This window comes from Ambystoma mexicanum, chromosome 6q (genome assembly GCF_040938575.1).
Source record: "Ambystoma mexicanum isolate Mex_15411 chromosome 6q, UKY_AmexF1_1, whole genome shotgun sequence".
NCBI lineage: Eukaryota > Metazoa > Chordata > Amphibia > Caudata > Ambystomatidae > Ambystoma > Ambystoma mexicanum.
The window spans coordinates 234,215,697-234,240,135 of record NC_090937.1 but is presented as its reverse complement, the minus strand read 5'-3'; the positions used below and the strand labels follow the sequence as shown (position 1 = coordinate 234,240,135).

Genomic DNA, 24,439 nt, shown 5'->3' with positions numbered 1-24,439 from the left:
AACATCCAGAAAGTGACCATAATCTGTTGGTGCTTTCATAGCTACTACTGACCATGTGATTATTCTAAAAACACAGAACCGAAATGTATAATATGAACAGTTACCAGCAATAAATGGTCAGTCTGCCATTTTGTCACAAAGAGGCCTTTTCAAGATGGCAAGTGCTAATGAAGTTGAGATTATCAACTGACACTTGTCCTATTCTTGGCACATTTGAAAGTTTGATGAAGTGTTTGCGTCCAAATGATATGCACATAAACCTCTACATGGCAAAAACAGAATGTATCTCCCTAGATTATTGAAAATGTGCAAAAGTGAAAAAACTATAAACCATATCACAAAAAGGCCTATTAGACATGTGAAGAGGAGGCAGAAAGGGAATGTTTGTGAGGTATTGACCCAAGTTATTAGTGTCAAATCATGAGCAATAGTAGCTGATGGCTCAAGGAAATCTACAGATGTTGCAGGGTTCAATTGTAACATACAAACATCAGTATGTGTAGAGCAATGTTAAATCTCTTTATGGTGGTAACCCAGTACAAGAAAAGCATGATGGCGGACAAGCTGTCACCTGGGTATTCAAGGTTAGCACTGGTTTAGCAAAACGAACGTCTTAAGTAGGAAATTGCGGAAGGATTGGGGAATGCGGCAAGTCGTAAGTGTCTGGGACAGGATCTTTTCCAAGTAGATATTTATAAATTAGAAATTGCCTTTTGGACACAAATATTGACTGCACTTTTTAATGCCATCTGCAAATGTTTTGAGATCAGGACTATCTGGAAAAAATGCTATGATAGCCCCACTTTGTCAAGAAGGGCGACCGTGGAGACCCAGGTTGCTACCAGCCATATAATAATTGGATGCAGTGGCAAAAGCTTGGGAGAGTCCTTCAATGAAGACTTTTAGACTGGTCAAGAGAATACTAATGTACAGTACAGATTTACTGACGAGATCGGTACTACTGAGCAAGCCCTAAATGTATTACTTCTTACCAACAGGATATGCATAATTCATTTGATGCCAATATATTTGACGTTCATGGACCTATTAGTCACATTTAGTTGAGAAAATAGAAATCTGTTATGGGAGTTAGTACAGAAAAAGGAATTCCCTTCATCAATATAGAATATTTTTTAATTTTTTTTAATAATCTTTATTTAAATGTCCCCTCACATGGCAGTACAAGGTAATAAAGTCAAAGTAACAGCGGATAACAAATGACAATTTTCCAAACTTAAAACCAATACCCCTCCTCCCCCTGAGATAAAATGGGAAAATAAAAGGAAGAGTAGAGCAAACATCATAGGTAAGACACGGAATACATTGGGTTGACAACGGGCTTCGCAAGTTCCAGTCAATAGTCACAAAGAAAACATTCAGAAGTCTCCCGTTCTGCATCAGCTCAGTGTTCAAACCTGCCTGTGGTAGTAGAAGGGAACTCGATGCTACTTATTTTAAAGGCAACTTATAAGGAACTGAGTGTTGGCATAAGATATGGTCGGTCTGCTGAGTTCTCAACCTATGTTCCGTCAAGGAGATGTGCTCAGCAGGGGTACATGAACCTTTTTAACCTATAATTAAATTGGAGCTAGACATTAACGCCCTTCACATTTCTATTGCAGCATGCCGTTCATACCCCCTCCTATTATATGTTTGTGACGTGGTGCTTTTAGCCGCACTTCAAGGGTACTGCAAGCATTAATAAATACATTTAGAGTTTATTGACCAACAAAGTAAATTCTTCTAAATTTCTCAATCAAAGGTGATGGCAACTGGGCTACGAAAACCTCTGGTCTGTAAAATGCTGTGTAAAAAAAAGAGGCCAATGGTTTGACACATCTATCTGCTAAACTGGGCATTACTTTTTCCTTCACATTTTTCTTGGTTAATAAGATTATTAAAATATCCAGCCATATGAAACAACTGAATGCAGCCCATTTCCGTTCAAAGCAATATTAAAGGCTTATCAAGCGAAAAAACGGTGGAGCATATGGGCTGGTATTTTGAGCAATGGCAATGTCAAACCTTTGGGTTAAATTCAAAATGTTTTTTGAAAATGTTTTGTGGTGGGGGGGCGGGGGACATTTTCTTTTCTGTGCAGGCAAAATTGGAATTTATGTGCCGAACAGGCTATCTTAAATTAAAACATCTTTTATTGTGGATCTCAGTATTGACACATCCTTTAGCAGGAGTGATGCAAAGTTTCATATGTAACATGGTTAAAAGTCATATAGCACATTTCATTGAGTGGCTAAGGTATGTTAAAACCCAATTAACAAGTGGCATTTGTAATCCTGGTTTTCAAATCCTGGTATATTGTATTCGAGATCCAAATAAATACTTAACATATTTCGATTATCATCATTTCCTAAGCGAAGACTATGAGCTTTTGAAGCCAGTGGTGTGGCGACATTATATTCTTAAATGGATAGATGTAGTTACTTCTTCTACATTTACTTTGTTGCAGTTACCGCTTCATACCCTTACTTATTCTATCTTTCACTTCTTCTAACATTCACTTCATCCTTACAGGGGGACAGCCCCCGTAGCCCCTTTCTTTTCTCACCCATGTTCTTGCTCCTACTCCCTTCTTGACCCCGACTGTAACCTTATAGCTAACCTTATCATATCCATTGCCACCATAACAAGGTGAAGATGAAGACGAAGTAAAGGTAAAAAGTGTATGAAGAAGTAAATATCTGACGAAGTGAATGTAGAAGAAGTAAGTGTAGAAGTTCTGTAGGCAAAGTAAAGGGGGATATGGGGTACACCTCTTAAATTGACCCCAAACCTGCAAGATTATTTAACCTGGGAAACACAAGTTTATCCTCGTTCCCTGTTGACTAAACTAGGTTCTATTTATTGTCTTTAAATAGTGTAACCAGTAGGTGGACAACTGCCCGGAATATGTTTTGCACTTTGTTTTTTTTTCCATTGTGCAATGTTTTGTGTCATAGGACTATCATTCCTTTGTGTCACCCTACCATGCTATTTTTAATGATGCGTAAGGAACCTCTTGTGTGCCATGCAGTGGAATTATTTTTAAATTAATGCTTATATGATTAGTGCTGGTTTTTAATACTTGTGTACATAATTAGCTTTGAAGATTAATTGTAATGCAACACAATATGGAATTGGAATTGGAAGCTGGACCATGTTGTAAAGATGTTGCATATAGAGTGGATTTTTGTGTTTATATATTGGTGATTTATAAGGCACCCGCATTGCGGGCAATCTGCTTCTTAATGCTCATGTTTTCCCTTTTCTTTGCAGGGTGAGGTGGAAGACGTTGTTGCAATTGCATGGGACATTTTCCAGCCCTTTCTTTTCGGTTTGATTGGAGCAGAAATATCGGTTACAGCTCTGAGGCCTGACACCGTGGGTAAGAAATACCTGAAAAGCGACACTGCATTTTAATTTTTACATCTAAGATTAAACATGACATTCACCATTCACCCATAAAACAATGCTAATTGAGATGATGTAACTGGTTATGATGATTGGTTAGAGCGAGTGGAATGGTCACATTTCTTTCGATTTATGTCCTGTAAAAAGGGCCCTGCTTGTCCATAAGAATGAATGTGGGGCGACTTGGGGCGACGCCCCAAAACCCACTGTGTACTTTGCGGCTAGGCGATGGTATGGTGTGGATCCCCTGGCTCCTCGCACATAAGGGGACTGGGGTTGGGGGCTGTCATATTTATGCTACTTCGGTTACTGGCCCTTAAAGTCATTTAATTTGCAGGACAAATTCAGCAGCTGCACCCTGTAAGGAAGGCATGGCATCAAATTAAGACAGTCACAAGTGATTACAGTTCAAGGGTGTTTATTGAACTTTATCAGGGGTGTGAAAAACTACCCACCTAAACCTAAATCTAAGATAAGAGCAAGCTACGACCATCAAATAATAATAATACAGTCCTAGAGGAGTCTAGTCAAACAAAAAGGTACTATACTAAAACAAAACCTATTGTCAATCCTTACTGCTATGCTACAAAATAGTGTGGGCTAATGTTCACAACAAGAAAGAAGTGTTGAGAAAAAGATGTTAAGGCCGTTGGCCTCCCTTCGCCACCTTTTTAGCAGGGGACAAGGTGGGTCACTCTAGCACAGCACACTCCTGGGCTTCTCTGGCACAAGGTCATTGTTCCTTTCACCAACATCAGGACCTTCTGTGCCCAAGACTCTTTTATGCCAAGTCTCTTGCCTCAGAGGGCCTGATGTACCATAAACAACAAAGAAAGTTCCTTTCTCAATATTCACGTTGGGCAATTTACTCTTCACCCTGGATCCCCCTGAGCCGGGCTCCGATCCTTCTTTCACCTTTAGCCTCCCTCTGTCGGGCTCAGGCCAACTTCAATTTTTAGGCATCCCTCAGTCGGGTTCACATTTGCCACAACAATCTTCTCGGGTGTGTTACTTTTCACCCAGGATCCCCCTCTTCTGGGCTCAGACCCCTTTTCGTACAATAAGTCCCCCTTGACCGGGCTCAGAACAATTTCAGTTTACAGACAATCATTCGAATGTGCACAGGATTTAACGTAACCTGCTGCAGTACCACTTCCATTTCACAGTTCATTACTTTTTCCCCGTTCAGGGGCTAGGAGGGCACCAAACAGAGACCTTCGAGTGTGCACCCACATGGCTCCAGACCACTCTGTATCTGGTACCAAATTCCGTTTTACAAAGGTCAACTGTATACAAGTTCTCTTTCTTCATACAATGTTGCCGCTTACAACCTTGAGCACAACACAGTCCTGTCTGCTATCAGTTTCTCCAACTCACCGGCTGTGCTGAACTCGTTGGCGTTGCTTTACTGTCGGAGTCAAGGACAGTACCACGTAGCAATCGCTTCTCCCCGCCTTGGCTATCAATGCGGGAGGGCCCTGTGTACCTTTGACATAGGATACACTGTTCGTCAGCTGCAATCCCTGGTTTTATGATTCTTTGCTTTGAGGCTTCTTGAAAGTCGCGGTTCTTTGTTGAAAAGGGCAAGGGACTTCATCTGAAGGTTCCCCTGAAAGGGTTGCATGGCCTACAAAAGAAAAATTAACTCTGGCTGAATGGGAAGTCTTCAGTGTGGAAATGTTGAAGATTTTCGAAAAACAAAGCCCTGCTCGGACCGAGCCTTCGAAAGAAGCCGGAAAGGAGAGTTCTCGACCGGTAATCTGTGCACCCTTGAGCCCGGGTAAAAGGCCTGATCCGCAACGAGAGCCCTTGAGGCCTTGATCTGAAAAATCAAAGGAACACTCGAGACATAGGGAGAAGTTGAGGTCATCAAGGCCATCGACACCTTTGGCGCTGGTGGTGCCTTCGACACCCGCCAGGCCCTTAACGCCTACTAAATCCTTGATGCCGGGGTCAACATCAGCGCCAAAATCTTCGGTGCCAGCTGCGCCACATTTGCCAGCTAAGCCGTCAGAGCCAAGCGCCCCTTCAAAATCGGCACTGATAAAGAAAATGACGACCTTCGACGACGTCGAAGCCTCTGGGTACAAAACCAGACACAATATATACGCCACTCCCGAAGAAAGAGTTCTTCAAGTCTGTTACTTCTATTTTTGAAGAGGAAGTGCATTCTGACAATGATGTAGCCCCATTTGGCTTACAATACGGTACACCTAATGTACCAGACAGCTTTATATCTGAAGAAAGCAGAACGCAAGATGTCAATGAAAGCTTGCAAACAGCAAGTGGAGTTGATACCTCTCCAGAACTTGAGTTCGGAAAACCAGAACCAGGGGAACATGCAGACTCTTCTTATAGACCACTCATGTCTAAAGTGGTTGACTACTTTGGTTGGAGTAGGCCCCCATTACTCTATGAGCAAGACAACCTCACAATTCTGGACAAGGGTCCACAAACTGATCACATTTTGTCTTTTCATGTGGCACTGCAAAAAAGGGTGGCTAGCAAATGGGAGACTCCAGAATCTAATCCGGCAGTCAAGAACTTGACCAAAAAATACTGCACCTCCAGAAGCGACTCAGACTACCCGTCGAAACACCCCACTCCGGAGAGTCTGGTGGTGCAGGCAGCCATGGCTACTTCGAAATAGGCAGCCTACCCTACTACCCCTCCTGATAGGGACAACAAGCACGTAGATGGATGGGCGATGAAGGTATTTTCCGCACGGAGTAGGGCACTAAAATCTGCTAACTCAACTTGTGCCCTCGCAAAGTTTTGGTATACTCTGAGACTATATCTCCAGGGTGGCAGAGCATATTCCCGAAGGGGATGAAAGGGACGGCTTCTTAGCTATTGTTAAGGACGGCAACAAAGCCATGTGTGAGTCCCTTCAATCCGGATTGGATTCTGCAGATAGCATCCGCAAATCCATGGCTACCAGCACAGTGATGGGCATATTTACGTGGTTAAGGAAGTCAGGTTTTGCACCTGATGTGCAAGCTAGGCTTCTCAACATGCCTTTTGACGGGTCATCTTTTTGACAACAAGGGTGACAAGAGCCTTGATAAGTTGCAGACCAGAAAGCCGGCCGCCAAATCTTTAGGTGCCACTATTAGGCAACCTCAGCCTTTTCGTCATAGTGGGCAACCTTGAAGGTTTGAGAGCTCATTCCACCAGGGGGCATGGCTACATCTACAGCCCTTCAAAGCGCTGTTCCAATTAGAAATATCTGTGAAGCTGCAATGTGGTCTTCCATCCACACATTTACTAAACATTACTGGCTGGTTTCTTCCCATGGTCAGGATGGTACGTTTGGCAAAGCAGTACTTTGCTCTGCCCTTGAAAATGTATAAATTGTAATTCTACACCCTCCTCCAAACATAATACTGCTTTGGGAGTCTGTCAAATATGAGGAATACATGGGAGGACACAATCCATTCGAAGAACAAGTTACTTACCCCTGGTAACATTCTTTCGACTGGATGTTTCTCCCATGTATTCCTCATCGCCCTCCCAACCTACCCCACAGTAGAATTTCCCATGCTATTACAGCTTCCGTTCCACCAAGGCTGCGTACGGTCATGCCCGTATTTACAGGCATCTCTGCTGCAAGAGGAGGAAAAACAGAACTGAGGCCAGTGGGTGCTGCGCGTGCTATATATGCCCTCAATGACATGACCCTCGGCGGAGGCCTTCAAGGGACATCGACTTGACGCCATCGATGCACAGCGGCCACTGCCAAATTATTTTTCCGAAGCAGCTGATGCTGGACATTACATGTCACAGATGAGGAATACGTGGGAGGAACATCCAGTTGAAAGAACGTTACCAGGGGTAAGTAACTTGTTCATCTTGCTCTGTGAATGAACGATTGCAGATCTCTATTTCAAGGCCCTGAGACAATGTCGCAAATGTGTGAATCTAACCCTTCACAGCTTGTCCTCATGCCAGCTCGTCCTCCATGACCTTTGCCCTTCCAGCTTGCTTTCTAAGGGATTGAGATTGACTAAGCAGCTTAAAGCAGTTCCTGGGTAGCCGACATTAGCCTGAGAGCAGGGTCACTACTGGGGATTGAGGAGCTACTACATAGTGTTCTGCAAATCTGACTTCTACATAATGTGCAAGCTTAACATTTTGTCCATTAATTATATCCCCTAATGCGTTAAGTGTTAACACAGAGGTGTAGTAATGCTCATTAATAGATTGTACCAAACGCTTGAAGTTGATGTCACAAAGGTATTTTTTTCAGCATCATTTGGCTTGGGGAGACAAAAATAGCTCCTGGTAGCTGTTGGTGTCAACCTAACTGGGCTCTTCTAGGCTATATGCAGGAACCCAATAGCTCCCAGCTCCTCTCAATTTCAAACCCTGCCATTGCAAACAGTGTGTTTTAAAGTATCTGTAGGCCTGTAAACATGATTATTTCTAGACATAAAAAATGACTCAGATGAGTTTCAATTAAAATTTTCAAATTTCACTTTTACATCTTTTTTCAAAGTAAGATTGCTACTGATGTAGCCTTCTAGGTATTGATTTGGCATTTCACTGATAAGAACCCAATGCAGTCTTTAACTCTTAGATTTAAGGGATGCACCGCAAATGACTTCTAGATGGACAAGCAAGAAGTTGGTACAGTTTTATAAGGGTGTTTTAGCTTTCATTTATATGACTAGATCTCGTTGAGTCTCTTTATAAAAAGATGCATGAACCAGGCTTATGAAATTAAAGAGAATGCAAGCCCTTGCAGGCGCTGTATAAAGTGGTCTGAAATTGAAGTAACCAGCTTTAACTATATCCCACGCAGCTCTGTTTTGTACAATTTGCTTGGAGGAAGTGGCAAAACTCTTCTCAAATGTAAACTTTACAAGACTGAACTACTTAGATTGCTTGACCCATTGGTCATTGTGGAAATCTTGGTAATGCCTGCTTCTATTATTATGCCTAAACTCTAGTGCTTAACATGTCTGAAATAATATTTATACTTGTTTTAATCAGGATACTCCTTTTCTAGGGACAACTGAAATGTGAAACACTAACACAGAAAACCCTCCCACTATAAACGCTACTAACTTCAGTTAGTTAGGACTGGTGCATTCCGTAAACCCTCTGTCCTTTCCCGTGTCACCCCGGGTATAGTTCTTGTCTTGAAAGGTCCTCTTGGGACCCAATGTTCTCCTTGGAATAGTGTGGATGACTTTTCTTTCCCTACTGTGATAGTCTAGTAAAAAAGGCTGATAAAACAACACAAGTGTCTCGCTTGGCTTCCAAAAAGAGTGATGAAAAAACAAAGTCCTTGTTGTCAAAGTTCTTATATCCCAATGCTTCCCTTCCCTGGTCACTCAGTCTCTGGGCAATGTCTATGGTTCTACTGAGGTAGCTCGTTGATGGGATACAAACGCTGCCTCTCTGCATATAACTCGGGTAGGGGCTGCGGTTTGTTCCCCACTTGCATTTGGTATAAGCATAGTTCTTGTTAAATGTGAGCTGGATAAAACTAGGATTGCCCTCCCTAGTTTCCACAGGTAGTATCGGCAATACCCTTTGTGAGGGGTCAAAAATGTGAGGCAGACAACTTTGTGAAGGTTTTTCAAAATATGCCATTTTATTGTTGAATAAACTCCTCACTATCCCTACCCTGTTTAGGATTTCCCTACCTAAAATAAACTAAAGGAAACACTCTAACAAAATGTTTCTGTCCCTCACACTTATAAATACACCAAATCAGTAAGGAAATATATGGCAGTTTCACAACAACAAATATAACAGTATAATTCACACCACAATAGCTGCTTTCTTTTATAACCTGCGTGAACTCCCCTTCCCCAGATTCAATCAGCCTTTTCTCCAACTGTTCAAAAAAGGATAAGGAAATCCTGTGTCATAACAAAATGTTATACTACAGTTCCCTTTTAATCCTAGTTGACAACACAAAGTTCCAACTTGGATTCCAAGGGTGATTCACAATTGTTTACCAAATAGTTCCTCTTTCCACTGGTGGCAAAATTCATAAGGCAGTTCCATGTCGTCAACAATATGTATTTCAGGAAAGATCTTGAAACAGTTTCTTGTCATCAACAAAGAATATTTCAATGCTTCATTGGTTTCATCACAAATGTCTTAGTGAGGATATTTTGGCACCACTTTTAGTTTCAGTACTACCAAAACACTTCAGTGATTATTCAACTGCTTCGTCATAAGCATTACCCCATCACAGTTTTTCATAGGTAGACACCTGGTTTATTCTCATGCCAAGTCTATAACTACTACTACTCTCTGTTCCGGTACACTCTCCTGCCAAAACAGAACCAATTATTGCCAACAGTTCTTGAACCTGGTATACTGTCCTGCCAGTCCAAACTACTGCAGTTCTCTGTTCGGATATACTCTCCTGTCCGACCAGAAGCAATTGGCACACAGTCCTATTAACTGGTATACTCCATTGCCAGGCCAAACTACCAACTCCAAGTACTTGTGTGGTAATGGTTAGCTTAAAAGGTTTTAACAATGTCTTCTGCTTCACACAATTAGGTTTTAGAATTTAGAATTTCTTCAATCTAAACATCAATCAAACTGGTGCTATTTACTTCACCTAAGTATGTGCTACAGGCAATGCTTCCTTCCTCCTGAACCTCTGTTATCTGAAGGGTAGCCCTCCTGCCAATCTTGATCAGACCCCTTAGGCTTGCCAATTCACCAATCTCAGAATAAATAATTATTGTACTGAAGACTCTCTGCACTCACGACTTCTGTCTGAAGACTGTGCTGACCTGTAATTGAAAATACACATCACCTCCCTGCACCGTATGTTGATTGCTGAGTGTTTACAGACTTTTAAAACGAACAGTACCTGAATGCTTTTGCTTAAAGGTAAAGGCTTCTTTAGAAATCTACTGCTCTCTGGCTGAAAGTCTCTTTCTCCAAGTTCATCTTATAAACCTCCTCCAACTTGTGCCCTTGCCAAACGTTATATCTTCTCTGAATGTATTGCCCTTCTATTGGGAGCTAACTAGGTACACTGGAATTAGCCTGCCCCACTCAATCTCCAAACTACTCACTGGGCCACATTACGACCTCGGCGGTAGCCATGCCACTATTGGCGGCATGGCTGCCGCCGAATTCGCGTCCGGGTCCGGGTTCCCAGAATGAGGAATTACCGGGCCATTCCGAGTTCACAGGGCCCGGTAATTCCTCCCTCCATGAACCCGGACGTGGACCTTCCCCATTCTCATTCCAGCCCCCATATGGCTGAATGGGAGTGGGAGCAAACAGGCCGATTACGAGTGGCCCGTTGTTTGCTCCCTCTTCCCCACGGGGACCTCGTAATGTGGTGGAACGGGTTTAACGGGTCTGCATCCTTTTGCGGCACCCGTTAACCCGGTCCGCCAGGGTCGTAATGAGGCCCACTGTCTCAGTGGTTTGTTTTTTACTTGTGTCTTTTCTCTTGATTTAACTATTAACATGAGCTGTTGAGCTGGTTAAGGCCTGGTTAGTTTCTCCCAACTACTTTCTGCCACAGGAGTTTGCCTGCATGTCACTTACTTATTGACCAGGAAATAATAGATGAGTATGATTTTGAAGAAATGCCTGCACTGTTTAAATCGGTTCCATCTATGTATAACTAATGAAAATATAAGGAATGAAATTATAATGACAAAATAATAACAATTGTTTTCTTTTGGGAGGGGGGTGATTCCCCCCTCGCCAAGCCCCATGTGTTGTTGTAAACCCTATCCCGACCCTTTTATTTCATTCCCATCCCCACATATATGTATATTTTTTAAATTCAACATTTTTTGATATATTTTCGTTTATTTGAAATTCGTTATATATTCACTGTATACCTTTTAAATTCTTTGCATGCTCTCACCTTCTACATTATGTTCACGCCAATCCGGATCGCCCCGCGCTAACTGCTGCTCACACATGATGACGGGAAACTCACTGTGCAGCAGGGAACTGTGGACAAACGAGAAAAGCCTTCCTGACACCATCGAGTGGCGCACGCGCACGTTCTAGTGTCCTTTCCTCTGGACAGAAAACGAAAACTCCGAAAACATAGATGCAACGGGCAAGATTACTCGCGCTCGTGTGTTGTGTGAAAAACCAGAGGCTGTTTCACAACTTAGTCCCCGGGGATCCCGTACTCAGGTGGCCAGGGAAAGGCCATCGCTTTTGGATCCCAACCCTGGGGGTGGACAAGTAAGGGAGGATCACCTGGGTCGGGGGTCCTCAGGGAGTGGGGGAGAAGGACCCAATGGTGACACATGGTATCCCCCTTTTTCCACAACCCATCTAACCCTGATTCCTGCTTATTTTATGGGCAACTACAACTCCCATAATTCCTGCCCACTTTATCTTGACAACAGTACTGGGCCGAGGAAGATGAGGAATGAGGTTAGAAAGATTACCCCCTCCCCCCTGACTTGCACTGGCTCTGTCCCTGTAATGAGGCCTGGCAGACACAGGCACGTGGTTCTAAAAATCTACACCTGCTACTTGTTAACACTCCCTCTGAGGATAAAAGGTGGCGCACACTTGGAGCGAGGCTGGATACGAGAAGAAACTGCTCTTTCAGGGCTGATGCAAACCAGGCTGTGTTGGAAGGCCAACAGGCTGATCAACGGTTGAAGGATCAAGAGAAAGCCAGGTGAAAAAATTCCAGACTTTCAGGAAGTCATAAGCGTTCTTGTAATTGTTTATTTGTAAAGCGCTTACAGAAAAGTGAAGTGCTTCAAAGCGAGAAGGGACGAAGGGAATACAGTGGTCATTCTTAGGCCTTGAAGTTTCCGTATGATATAACAAAATTAACTAGCACACTATGTCTGAGGCATTTCTACTAGTGCAAGTGCATGACAGAAGGAAAGAAGAGGAAGGGGAGCAGGAAAGAGCATACAATCAATAAGCTGCAATACTAGGCCTAACGACTTGTCAGATAGTACAAGTGCATGACAAGGAGTGTTTAGAGAAGGAGGGGGGAGGTGGAAAAGGACATACAGAACAATCAACTACTGTACTAGGCCTGGCGACATTCAGATTGATTGATAAGTCATCATCAATAATGCGCCTATGAACAAGTGTTTCAGACGCATCCAAGCTAGTGAGGGGTGACAAAGGGAGGACAGGACAACAAACTTGCTAGGCCTAGTGCATTCAAGGTCGTGCAAGTGCGCAGAAAGGAAGGGCGGGCAAGAGGGAACAAGTGCGCCCAGTACAGAGAGGTCGCCCCTCACATGGAACCTATCCTAGTGCAGAAGTGCGAGGCAGAATGCAGAGGCCCGGAGGCAAGTGTAGGACTGGGACCTTTTAGGCTCTGGAGGTGCCCCAGGCGACCAGTCAGCGTAACTGAGCAGAGTTGGGGAGGATAAAGGAGGAGGGAAGCAGGAGAGAGGAGAAAGGAGACTAGCAGGGGAGAGGGAGAGAGGAAGAGAAGAGGAAGGTATTGAGGAGTTTCCAGAACTTGAGAAGGTCCGGCTCAAGATGGAGAGAGGCAGGGTGGCAGTACCAGAAGGAGGCACCCGTAGAGGATAAAGTTCTACCCTCAAATCTCTGTTTGGAGAAATGGCTCACCCGCAGAGAGTTGGAGGAGGCCGAGCGGAGGGATCTATAAGGAGAGTATTTAGGCAGAGAGCGTTGTAGGTAGTGCAGGCCTGGCTCCAGACAGCCTTGTGGACTATGCAGAGGGACTTGAGCTTGATCCTTGCAGCCACTGGGAACCAGTAGAGGGATTTCAGCACTGGAGAGATGCGGTCCCTGCACTTTAGGCCAAGGATAAGTCTTGCAGTTCTGTTCTGGATAAGTTAAAGAGGTCGGAGAGTAGAAGTAGGAAGATTATTAAAGAGATTGTTGTAGTAGTCCAGTCTAGAGAGAACGAAGGATCTGGAGATGGTGAACCTCTGGGGGAAAGTGAGAAAAGGTAGATTACTTCTGAGGAGTTGCAGCTGGTAGTGTGACTTTTTAAAGATGTTCGAGATGTGAGAAGAGAAGGAGAGAATAGAGTCGAAGATGACCCCCACATTTTTTTGCCTCACTGGTGGGTGAGAGCGCAGGACCAAGGGAGGCCGGCCAGAGTGCAAGTGGGAAAGCGGGAGCAGGTGTCCCAATGAGGATGATATCTGTCTTACTGGCATTAAGGCAGAGATCATTAGCAGCACACCAGGACTGAATTGCGGACAGACAGTCAGGCATGAGCAAGGAGGAGGAAGAGGCAGAGGGTAGCCTGAAAGAGAGTTTTGTATCATCTGCATAACACTGAACGTTGGAGATGAAGGCAGAGATCCTTTGGGCCAAAGGAGCCATGTAGACATTGAGGAACCAGGGGGGATAGAATTGATCCCTGGGAAACACCACAAGTAGAGAGTTAGCATAGAGAAAGTTCCACCTGGGAAGGACAATCTAAGAGAAAGGACGCTATGCACGCCAGGGCCTGCTCTGTGATGCCCAGGGTATCACGCAGATGGGAGAAATCTGGGTGTTGTGGTTTACTGAACTGAAAGCAGAACAGAGGTTAAGAAGGATGAGGACAGATGGAGAGTTAGAGTCAAGATATGAGAGCAGATATTCACAGGTGTTCAGAAGAGCAGTTTCGGTGCCTCTGGATGCTCTAAAGCCAGACTGATGGTCATGGAGACCGCCAACAGATTTGGTGTGGAGGGTAAGCTGAGAGATAGCCAGCTTCTCCAAGAGTTTGGCTAGGAAAGAGGTGATAAAGATGGGTGATAGTTTGCCGGAATGAAATGGTCGGCAGAGGGTTTTTTTGAGCAGAGGGTGCACAAGAGTGTGCTTGAGAGAAGTGGGGAAAACTCCAGTAGCGAAGGAGAGGTTGCAGAGGTCTGCCAAGGCCGGAGCGAGAGAGTCGATGTTGTCCTTGATGGTTTTGGCAGGGGTCCACCTGTTTGGAAGCGGCTTTCATAGACCGGACTTGTCTGGAAACCCCCTCATGTGTGACAGGGGAGAGAGAGGAGAGAATAGGGGGAGGGGAGTGGGTGACTGAGGGGGCCCTAAGAGATGAAGGTGCATGAGTGGGTACGGATGAGAGAGAGGACAGGATGTCCTGTGTTTTGGCAGTGAAGTGTGCAGCCAGGGCCGAGCAAAGGGCCTGGGTGGGTGCAGTAGAGGATGATGCTGCAGTAGGGTTGGTTAGTTCCTTGCAGACTTTGAAAAGTTTGTCCGTGTTGTTGAATGCCGCAGATGTGCAGGGTTGAATATGAACTCTTTTCTTGGACCGGATGCAGAGTCTGTATTGCCTTTGCAGAAGCGGCAGGCCAGCATGTCAGCGGGTGCACCTGAAGATACCCATTTCCATTCTGCTGCCCTGCACTTGCATTTAAGGTCAGTCAAATCAGAGTCATACCAAGAGGTGCACTTTTTGGCAGACTTCAGTCGAACCCTCGTGACAGGGGCGAGTATGTCGAGAGTGTTGGAGATGGAAAGGTGAAAATTAGAGAGCGCTGTGTCAGGCTGGGAGTCAGCCGCAAGAGTAGGAGGAGGAGAGTAGGTAGAGGAAAAGGCAGCCATTGCCGCTCTTTTTATGGGTCGGGTGACCTTGAAGGTGCGAGGCAATGCAGGGTGTGCCAGTGTTTAAGGTGTAGACAGCTTCAAGTCAGAAAGGAGAAGAGAGTGATCAGTCCAGCAGAGTGAGGTAGTGAGAGGGATAGAGAGAGCGATGTCTGTGGAGATCAGAGCATCCAAGGTGTGGCCAGCAGTGTACGTCAGACCAGAGTATAGAATGGAGAGAGAGAGAGATTGTCGCATAGGTTGCGGAAAGGTCCTGAAGAGTCAGGAGAGTCAAGATGGATGTTAAGATCCCCCAGCAGGAGGAGTTAGGAGGAGGAGGAAGAGAGAGACGATGCCAGGTCAGCCCATTCCGAGAGGAAGAGCTTGGACTGGACTGGCCCGGCAGCCGATAGAAGGTGGCCAGGGTAAGAGAGGAGTGTGAGAAACCTTAGTGTATTCTCCGAAGTAGACCTCAAGAATCCCTTATTCAGGTGGGCAGGGAAGGGCTGGCCTGGGGGTAGACGAGCGAGGGAGGATCTCCTGGGTAGGGGAGCCCAGGGTTATGTTCGGGGAATCCCCCAGGTGAGACGCAGTATTATACCAGGGAAGAAGGCGAGGAGGATGAGGTCCCTGAAGCTTTTGTAGGCTGTTCAAAATCTACCTCCCTTCCACCCAATTAATCTCCCTTACCTGAATCCAACAACCCCTCTGCATCTGGTAAACTTATTAGGAACTCAAACCCTCTAAACTACATCTTCTAAAATCCTTGTCTTCCTGTTGCAAACCAAAGTACTCCTGGTCATTCTTCTCCACATCCCTCCGATTATTATTTTTCGAAATCCCAGTCTACTTTGATAAAACACTACTCATAATCCCCCCTATTCATTTCACAAAGTCTCCAAGCTCACCTTTTCCGAATCAACCACCCACCCCCTTCCTTATAACACCTTTTCCCCATCATACCCAGTAGGATATTTAGACATTCTATCCCCCCTTTTCCTACACAAACACTTTTATCACATGTGAACAACAACGGATTAACACCAGAGCTGTTCACTTGACATGTCCCAACACAAGGGTCAGGCAAGGTCAGGAAATTGTCAGTAATTACACACACCTGACTGCCCTTTCCTTTTCCCACAGGGATAGAAAGCGGAGCATGAGAGCAGACTTGGAGCGAAGCCAAACGGTCAAGAAAGCAGCTATTTCAGGACGGCAATTCAAAGGGAGAACGGCAGCGAGACCGAAAAGGACGACAAGGAGGGAATTGCCTTTGGCCTTTTCAACGCAGACCCGCAAAGCCTCCAAAAAGGGAATTATAAGACCGGGAGACACAGCTGGTGTTATGGTGTGACAGATGTCAACGGTAGACAGGGCCCTCCTGCACTGAGAGCCAGGGTGGGGAGAAGCGATTACCGCCGTGGTGCCGTCCTTGACTCCAGAGGAAAGAAACTCAGAGTTCAGTACAGCTGGTGAGTTGGATAGAACGGATAGTAGATCAAACTGTGGTGAGCCCCAAGGTTGCAAGCGGCAACCTTGTGTGAACTGTGATTGAAACACTACAAGTACCAAGAGGCCTTAAGCAAGGCTGGCGTGAGGTGTCAGGGTGGTCATACGAGGGTCAAGCAAAATCCCTTGTACAGTCGAAAGTCTTTGATACGTTAAGGAAGCCAAGTGAACTGTGTTACTAAGACAAATGTGAACCCAACTGAGGGATGCCTACGAATCAGAGTTAGCAGTAACGCACCGAGAACATTGTATTAATAGAATTGTATAAAGCCTGACTGGGTAAGAAGAGAACCTAAGGGGTCTAGAATAACTTTCTTGTGAACTGTGGCAAGTGTGAACCTGACGGAGGGATGCCAAAAGAAAGCTAGGGGAAGGGAACCCCGCTTTTCTGATGAGATGATAGCCATTCTACCACAGTTCATGAATCTATGTGAACCTGATGGAGAATACCAGGAGAAAGGCTAAGGGAAGTGAATCCTGCATTGTGGAAGTGAAGTGAACTGTGTTAAACTGGTAACTCTGAACCCAGCTGAGCGATGCCTGTGAATCACACCCGTGAACCTTGTGATGATAAGCGTAAACCCGATTGAGAGATCTCCACAATGAGTTGTTGATTTTTAACCCGACTGAAGGAGGCTATTGTTAAAAGAAGTATCAGGGCCCGGCTGAGGGGGATCCAGGGGCAGAGAGTAATCGCCCAACGTGAAGAGTAACCGAAGGAACTTTGATTGTTGTTTATGGTTCATCAGGACCTCTGAGGCAAGAGACTTTAGGTGAAAGAAACCTGGCCACAGAAGGCCCTGATATTGTTGAAAGGAACTGTGAGCGCATGCTGGAGAAGCCCAGGAGTGTGCTGTGCTCAAGAGTCCCGCCTTGTCCCGTACTAAAAACATGGGGAAGGGAGACCCCGGCTATAACATCCTGACTTATCATTTTGGAAACACTTCTTTCTTTTCTTGTGAACATTATCCCACACGACTTTGTAGCATAGCGGTAAGGATTGGCAATAGGTTTTTTAGTGTAGGCCCTTTTTATTTGACTAAGACACCACTAGGATTGCATTATTATTATTTGATGGTCATAGCTCGCTCCCATCTTAGATTGAGCTTTAGATTAGGTGTTTATCTCACCCATTCTTTGCAGTTTAATAAACACCCCTGAACTGTGATCACTTGTGTCTGTCTTACTATTACCACCATGAGTTCCTTATAGGAGACGGGGAGAGAGAGAGCCTGCAGACCAGACATTCAAAGGATGAATAGGCCTGAGTGGGAATGATGGAAACAGGGATCCTCTCAGGAAATATCAGGCCTACTCCCCCTCCTGGATTGTTGGGCCTGGGTTCAGAGAGGATCTTGTAGCCTTCAGGCAGAAGTGTGTCAAAACTTGTGACAGAGCCGTCCTTAAACCATGTCTCGGTGTGAGCAAGAACATCAAGGTCCAGGTGTTCAAGGAGGTGGCAGAGGTCAGAGGAGTGCTTGACTGCAGAGTGAGAGTTAAGCGTGGCAACGTGGAGCTGATCGCCATTTTTGAAAGACTTACGAAGGGGTGTGCAGGGGACAGAGGTCCCCTCCATAAGCAGAGCGAGTGCCTGCAAGATAGAGGCAGGAGAAAGCAGAGGGGTCAAAGATGACAAAGATGTTAGTGAGGAGAGTGCAGCCAAGGGAGCTGGGACAGTGGTAGTTGGCAAGGTTGCCAGTGAAGGAGGGGCCGCAGGGGGCAAGGGAGCACCAGATGCATCGGCATTGGGTGGGAAGGGCACCAGCGTGGGCAAGGTTGACGAGATTGGGCCTCATTACAAGTCTGGTGGTAGCCGCGCCGCTAAAATCAACATGCTGCCGCTGGACTTGCACGATTTACCGGCACCTGGCTAGCTGGATTTACTGGGGCATTACAGCCCCAGCGGTCCGGAAAGTCGGGCGCCAGAAAAGGTAAATCCCCATTCCCATAAGAATCAATGGGAATGGGGAGCACGGAAGCACCCGCACCGTGTGCAACAGTGCCGGTGCTTCTGTGCAAGTCTGCGAGTGGGTGCCGTCCCATCCGCCAGGTCTGCCCTGGCGGGCGGAACGGCAGCCGCTCGCAGAGTAGTTGTGTGCCGGTCCTGTAACAACGATGCCGGTAGGCTTACCGGCACCGCTGTAACCAGACCAGCACACTCGTAATGAGGCCCATATTGTCTGTGCAGAGTGTGTGGGCGGGGGAGCCAGGGTGGCCCTACCAAGCAAGGAAGCCAGGGAGGTTGTAGGGCCAGATGGCAAGGGAGCGAAACAAAGTGAGCAGAGGAAAGAAACCTTCAAGTTGCCAGAAAGTGGTCTGCAACCCTCCCGAGTGAACAGCGGAGTTGGGGAGGAGCAGAGTAGGCGTTGGTAACGGCCTTGAACTGCATGAATGAGATGAAAGGAAAATCAATCAACACGACCAGTGAGTTATCAAAGGCAAAAAAAGTCTGGTTTGTGTTAAAAGGAAAATGATTGTAATTTGAAAGTTGAAGGTTGCACGTGTAACATGAATGGAAAGGACAATTGTCGAAAGAGAAGGATACAAAGTAACAAAGTGCTCCTGCGAGGCGGAGTCGCACATTCGAAAGTCTCTGTGAAACGTTATGAGTTTTGAAAGATTTTACAGCGGGAGTCAATGGAAAGAAAGTAACTGCGATAAGGAATGAAAGTTGAATAAGAGGAAAGCGAAGTATGTGAACTCTGAATCTGCCAAGAGGGCTAAGTATATGAACTTTGCGAAAAGGCCAAGAGGGCAAACTAAAGAGAATAAGAACTACAAGTACCAAGAGGCATTGGGGGAAAAGAGATACTAAGAAGTATTGGTGTTGCGTATGAACTTTGAAAAGGCCTAGAGGGTAAGATACCAAGAAGTACTGGTGTTGCATATGAACTTTGAAAAGGCCAAGTGGGCAGATTAAAGAGAATAAGAACTACAAGTACCAAGAGGCATTGGTATTGCAAGAGGAAAGTACCAAGAAGCATTGGGGCTGCAAGATAAGGAAGATTGTGAACTAAAGATTTATTGAAAGAGAGGTTGAAGTGGTCATGCAGGGGTCTGTATAAATTCCTTGCAGTTTCAAAAGTCTTCGATAGTAAAAAGACAATTAAGATAAAATATAAACGTGGGGAAGGGAACCCCCATGAAGCAGAGACAGGCTTGAGCCCGACAGAGGGAAGCCTGTGCAGAAGTGGGTGATAAAGTAAATGTGACCAGAGTATTGATGACAAGATAGACAAAGCCTAAGTAAGTGATTGAACTACCAGAAGCTTGAAGCCCAAGACTGAACTGTTGAATTGTACCAGTAAGCCAAAGTGTGCAAGACTGATAGAACTGTGCCATCCACCTATCCTGTTTTTTTCTAAGAAACTCTCTGTGGTGCTGCACCTGGGGAAGGGACTTGTTACTGAAACCATTCTGACATTTCTTTTGAGACACTATTTTCCTTTTGCATTCCCTTAACACATTTGTCATTTTGAGAAGGAGGACAAGGTTAGATTAGGTTTTCTTAGTATAGACCTTTTTATGTTGACCAGACTGACTTGGACTTGGACATGTTCGTTATTTGGTTGATGGTCGAGACTACTCCCATTCTAGAGTTAGGGTCATTTAGGAATTCTACCAACCCAACTAAAATATTAAATAAAGGTTTTCGATACTTGTAACCATTCTGGCTATGTCTACTGCTTGATACCGTGCCTTCCTTACAGTTAGTGCATTAATACATCAGCTCGTGCAGACCCGGCCCCCAGCAATTCGTTTTTATGGTCTGATATAGAGATTGCTGGAACAGCTTTTATATAAACATCCTTCTGTGCTGACAACACTAACTCAGTATATACATTGTCTTTAGTTCTCTGTACAGCTATGCAACTATATACATTTCTTTAAACTGCACTTAGCTCTGTCCTGTAGCTGTAGTAGACTTTCTTCTTCTGTAAACACACCATCACAGGTTTTAATGTTGATGCTGTTCTTGAAGTCTTTAATGAATATCTCTGGAGCTCTGTGGAAACTGAGACCTTCTCTAACCATGTTCTGAATGAAAAGCAGTTTAGAATCCCTTTCAGGATTCCAGACTACAGCGGGCAGGCGCAGCGGGCGCGCTTAAGGCAAGCCCGTCTGTGCCGTCCGTTCCGGGATGGGACGGGGGGGAACGGCTAGGTAGAAGTACCCTGCTTTCCCTTGCACCAGTTAACACAATGTGGCTAGCTGGGTGGAACAACAGCCCTATTTCCATCAGTCCTGCCCCCACCAGTATTATTACTGGGAAAAAGCCCTCCACTGGAGTACGGACTCTACTCCTGCTGAATACTCGCTCACTCTGGTGAGAATTTGGAGCTGCTATCCAGTAGGCAACCTGCATTGCTTTGCCTCACAGAAACCTGGCTGATGCCTAGCTCGGCGCCAACTCTGGTACAAGCCATACCTCCTGACTATCGTATTATTCACCATGACCGTCCGCCTCCACAGCGTGGAGGTGGGGTGGCTGTCATTTTTCATGCTGACTATGTCACTACTCAGTTACCTTGTCCCCACAAGCTCAACATGAAAGCTTTGTTTATTGGATGTGTTATGTCACCCTCATGTACTACCCACTTTCTGCTCATATACCGTCCTCCTGGAACTATAGGACACTTTGGGAAATTTCTGCTGGAGCTAGTGGCGAATTTGAATCTACAATACACTAACTTAGGTGATTTCAATCTTCGCTTTAACCCGCCCAGATCAAGCGAGTTGTGCTCTTTTTTTGATAGCTTATCTGACATTGACCTTCACCAACTGGTTCAAGGTCCTACTCATGTCCATGGTAACATCCTTGATTTGGTATTCTCTAAGCACTCACTGCTATTGTTAGGCTCACCTGATCTCCACAGGGACGCCGAACGGAGCTGGACGATCCGGTGGTGAGTGGTGTCTTGTGCTCCCCTCCGTTACCAAAGCAGGCTTGCCTAGAAAGTTAAATCACAGGTTACCCAACCATTTGGATGAGGGCAACTCCCGCCTCCCGTGGCGTCCTCTTGCACCCCACTGCTATATCTCACCTTTGAGTTATGAATAGCGGGCTCTCCGTCCTGCCACTGTTCGCAGGGGTGCGTAGTAGTTCAAGGATCTACTTACTTCACTGATCCTATTAAGTTCCAGACAACTGTGACTCAATGGTAAGTCTTATTCCAAAGATATGGATAGCTAAGAGTTCAAGTTGTAAAAGTTCATTCTGTACCTTTCTTTACAGGTTTGTTCTTCGTGCTTACGATGGAGCGAGGTCGTTGATAGCTGGCTTCCCAAGGTAAGATTTGTGCCAGTGCTATGCAAAAGTCTTTCCACCCGGTATTGTTTTCTGCACAACTAACCTGCTGCTTTTATATTCTGCAGGGGCGGAATCTCCTGGACAAAGGTTGCGTGATGAAGAATTGCGGATCTGTGAGGATTGCTACCTTCAGGTGAGAGCTGCCTTGTGCAGGATTATAAGTCTAAATGAGGCCTTCCCACTGCTCTGCTAACCTGATGTCTTCTTTGTGTTTTACAGATGCAGCAGTTGTGGAGCGGCGAACGGAAGATGGAGCAGTGATCGTGTGATGATGTTCCGATGGTTCGCTGGTAAGTATTAGCGAGGCGCTGATCTGCGATGAAGAGCGCGTGGTCTGCAAGGCTAATCTGGTGTCCTTTCCTTTTCAGCTCTGAAGAAGCGTGGACTCCATAGCGGCCCTGATAAAGAGTCAGGTAAGTATCTTGTTCTGCTCTCCTTTCTCACTCTTCTTTGCAGGTAACTCGAGACAACTGGACGGGCGTGGCTGAGGGCTGGCCTGGAGCTGCAGACACGGTGACCGTTATGCTGCAGGAGTGCAGAATAACGTGAAGCGTGTTCTGCATGAAGGGTATGGCTTATATAGTCTTCTGAAAGTAGTCCCCAGGTAAATTAGTTCCAGCAACCACATCCAAGCAAATAGTCCCACGGCAAATAATCCCTTCAGTCTGCCTCAAATTGGTTCACACGTGCCTCACTGGGCCTGAAACGTGCCATGTTGGCGACCGAGTCCAGGAAGCCCCTGTGAGATTCCTTGGGGCCTTCAAGGCCCCCATGGGACCCAACGCCTTAGGCAGGGTGGTCTGTACCTGATGTTTGGGGGTATGGACCATGACAGCTATGCCTTGAGCTTATAGAACCTGTTGTATGGTCCGATCATCATTTAATAACCTCCTCCTTTAAATCGGTGAGCCCCCCTACTAAGCTCCTACCCCCAAAAATCTTACTTCGCCCCTGTCGCATGGTTGATACGAAAGCACTCAGCACTCAAATAACTGCCATCTGTATCCCTTTAAGGCCGCTATCATTGAGCTCTCTCTCTGTTGTTTCTAGATGCCGCAGATGTCTGTGCCCCGCTGAAAATGGATCAGAGCCGCAGGATACCCTCCCAACCCTGGTTCTCGGAACAACTTAAAGCGCCCGCCTGAAGTAAAGACAGGCGGGAGGTAAATGGCGCAAGAATTATGACCCCAATCTTAGAGAATTATATAAGTCCCTTCTTTCAACCTACCTGGCTGACATTAAAACCGCCAAAGCCAGCTTTTTTTCTCATAAGATTGAAACGGCAATGTGTCAACCGCAAACTCTCTTTTCTATTGTGAAGTCACTAGCATCCTCTGAAACCCTTACTTCAAGGGTCAAACCGTCCCAAAAGCTGTGCGATGATCTTTCTCTTTTTTTTTATTAATAAAATTGAAGTCATCAGCACCAATATATCTAAATCCTTGGCCACATCAATTCCTATTGTTCCTAAGTTGCCCCCTGTCTCTTTCACTGAACCCCTTACAAATTGGTCGTCCTTCCCCCCTCTTCACCGAGGCGGAAGTCCATGCGGCCATACAAAGAATTAAATCATCCTCCCCTGAGGATGCTATTCCTATTGAAATCATGAAGATCGCTCCTGGTCGAACTTACGTTGGCAATAAATCACTCCTGCCAATCTGGACTCGTCTCCCCAGAGTTGAAATCTGCAAGGGATGTCCCCCTTCTGAAAAAGCCCTCACTTGACCGTACGGTCCCTGCTAATTTTCGCCCAATTTCGCTGCTCCCTTTTCTTTCTAAGCTATTGGAATCATTAATCACCCCCCTACTATCTTCCTTTTTAGAATCCTCAAATGTCTTTAATCCTGCACAGGCTGGGTTTAGACCTGGTAGAGGCACCGAAAGCGTACTTGTATCCATGCAGGATGACATTTCTAGGCTGGCGCACTGATTCTGTTGGATCTTTCAGCCGCGTTTGACATGGTTGACCACCCCATTCTGTTGTCACGCCTAGAACAGATCAGAAATATTTGGCCAGGTTCTTGCTTGGTTTACTTCTTTTCTTTCAGAACGCACTCAGACTCTTGCCATGCCTCCGTTCCTTTCTTCGCCCTGTCTTCTCACCTGCGGTGTCCCGCAAGGCTCATCACTGTCCCCGATCTTGTTTAATATTTACATCTGGGCACTGATATGCCTCATCCGCGCCTACGGCCTCAACTGCTATTCGTACGCCGACGACACCCAAATCCTGATCCGTCTGGATCAGGATCAAGCTGAGGTGTCGTCGTGCCTGCGTGACTGTTTGGGGGCCGTCGGCGATTGGATGGACCAGAACTGGCTCAAGCTCAACAGTGACAAGACCGAGGTGCTGGTGGTGGGCTGCCCCCCAGATCCCTCACTGTGGACTTCTGCCTTTTGGCCGTCCTCCCTCTGTCCCCTCCCCAGCCCAGTGAGTAAAGTGAAAAACATAGGCGTTATCCTTTCTGCCTCGCTCTCCATGTCAGATCAAGTAGCGGCTGTATGCCAAGCAGGACATCACCAACTCAGAGCTTTGAAGAAGGTTCTACCTCTGATACACGAGCCTATGTGCCCCCCGGTAGTCGCAGCACTAGTACTTTCTCGCTTAGATTACTGCAATTCGCTGTATCTGTCGCAGCCAATTGGCTTGGTACAGCGGCTACAGGGTATACAGAATCTGGCGGCTAGGCTTGCGACGGGCACCCTGTATGGAGCCCATAT

General features: G+C 45.8%; 1 protein-coding gene across 6 annotated transcripts in view; it reads left to right on the top strand.

Moving 5' to 3' along the window:
• LOC138515929 (sodium/hydrogen exchanger 9B2-like) overlaps positions 1 to 24,439 on the top strand; it is a 1,072,421-nt gene that overhangs the window by 796,929 nt on the left and 251,053 nt on the right. For all 6 annotated transcript variants that reach the window (XM_069630694.1, XM_069630697.1, XM_069630696.1 and 3 more), the window contains one exon: positions 3,274 to 3,382. In XM_069630694.1, coding sequence (XP_069486795.1) covers positions 3,274 to 3,382 — 109 coding nt within the window. The remainder of the gene's footprint in view (positions 1 to 3,273; positions 3,383 to 24,439) is intronic.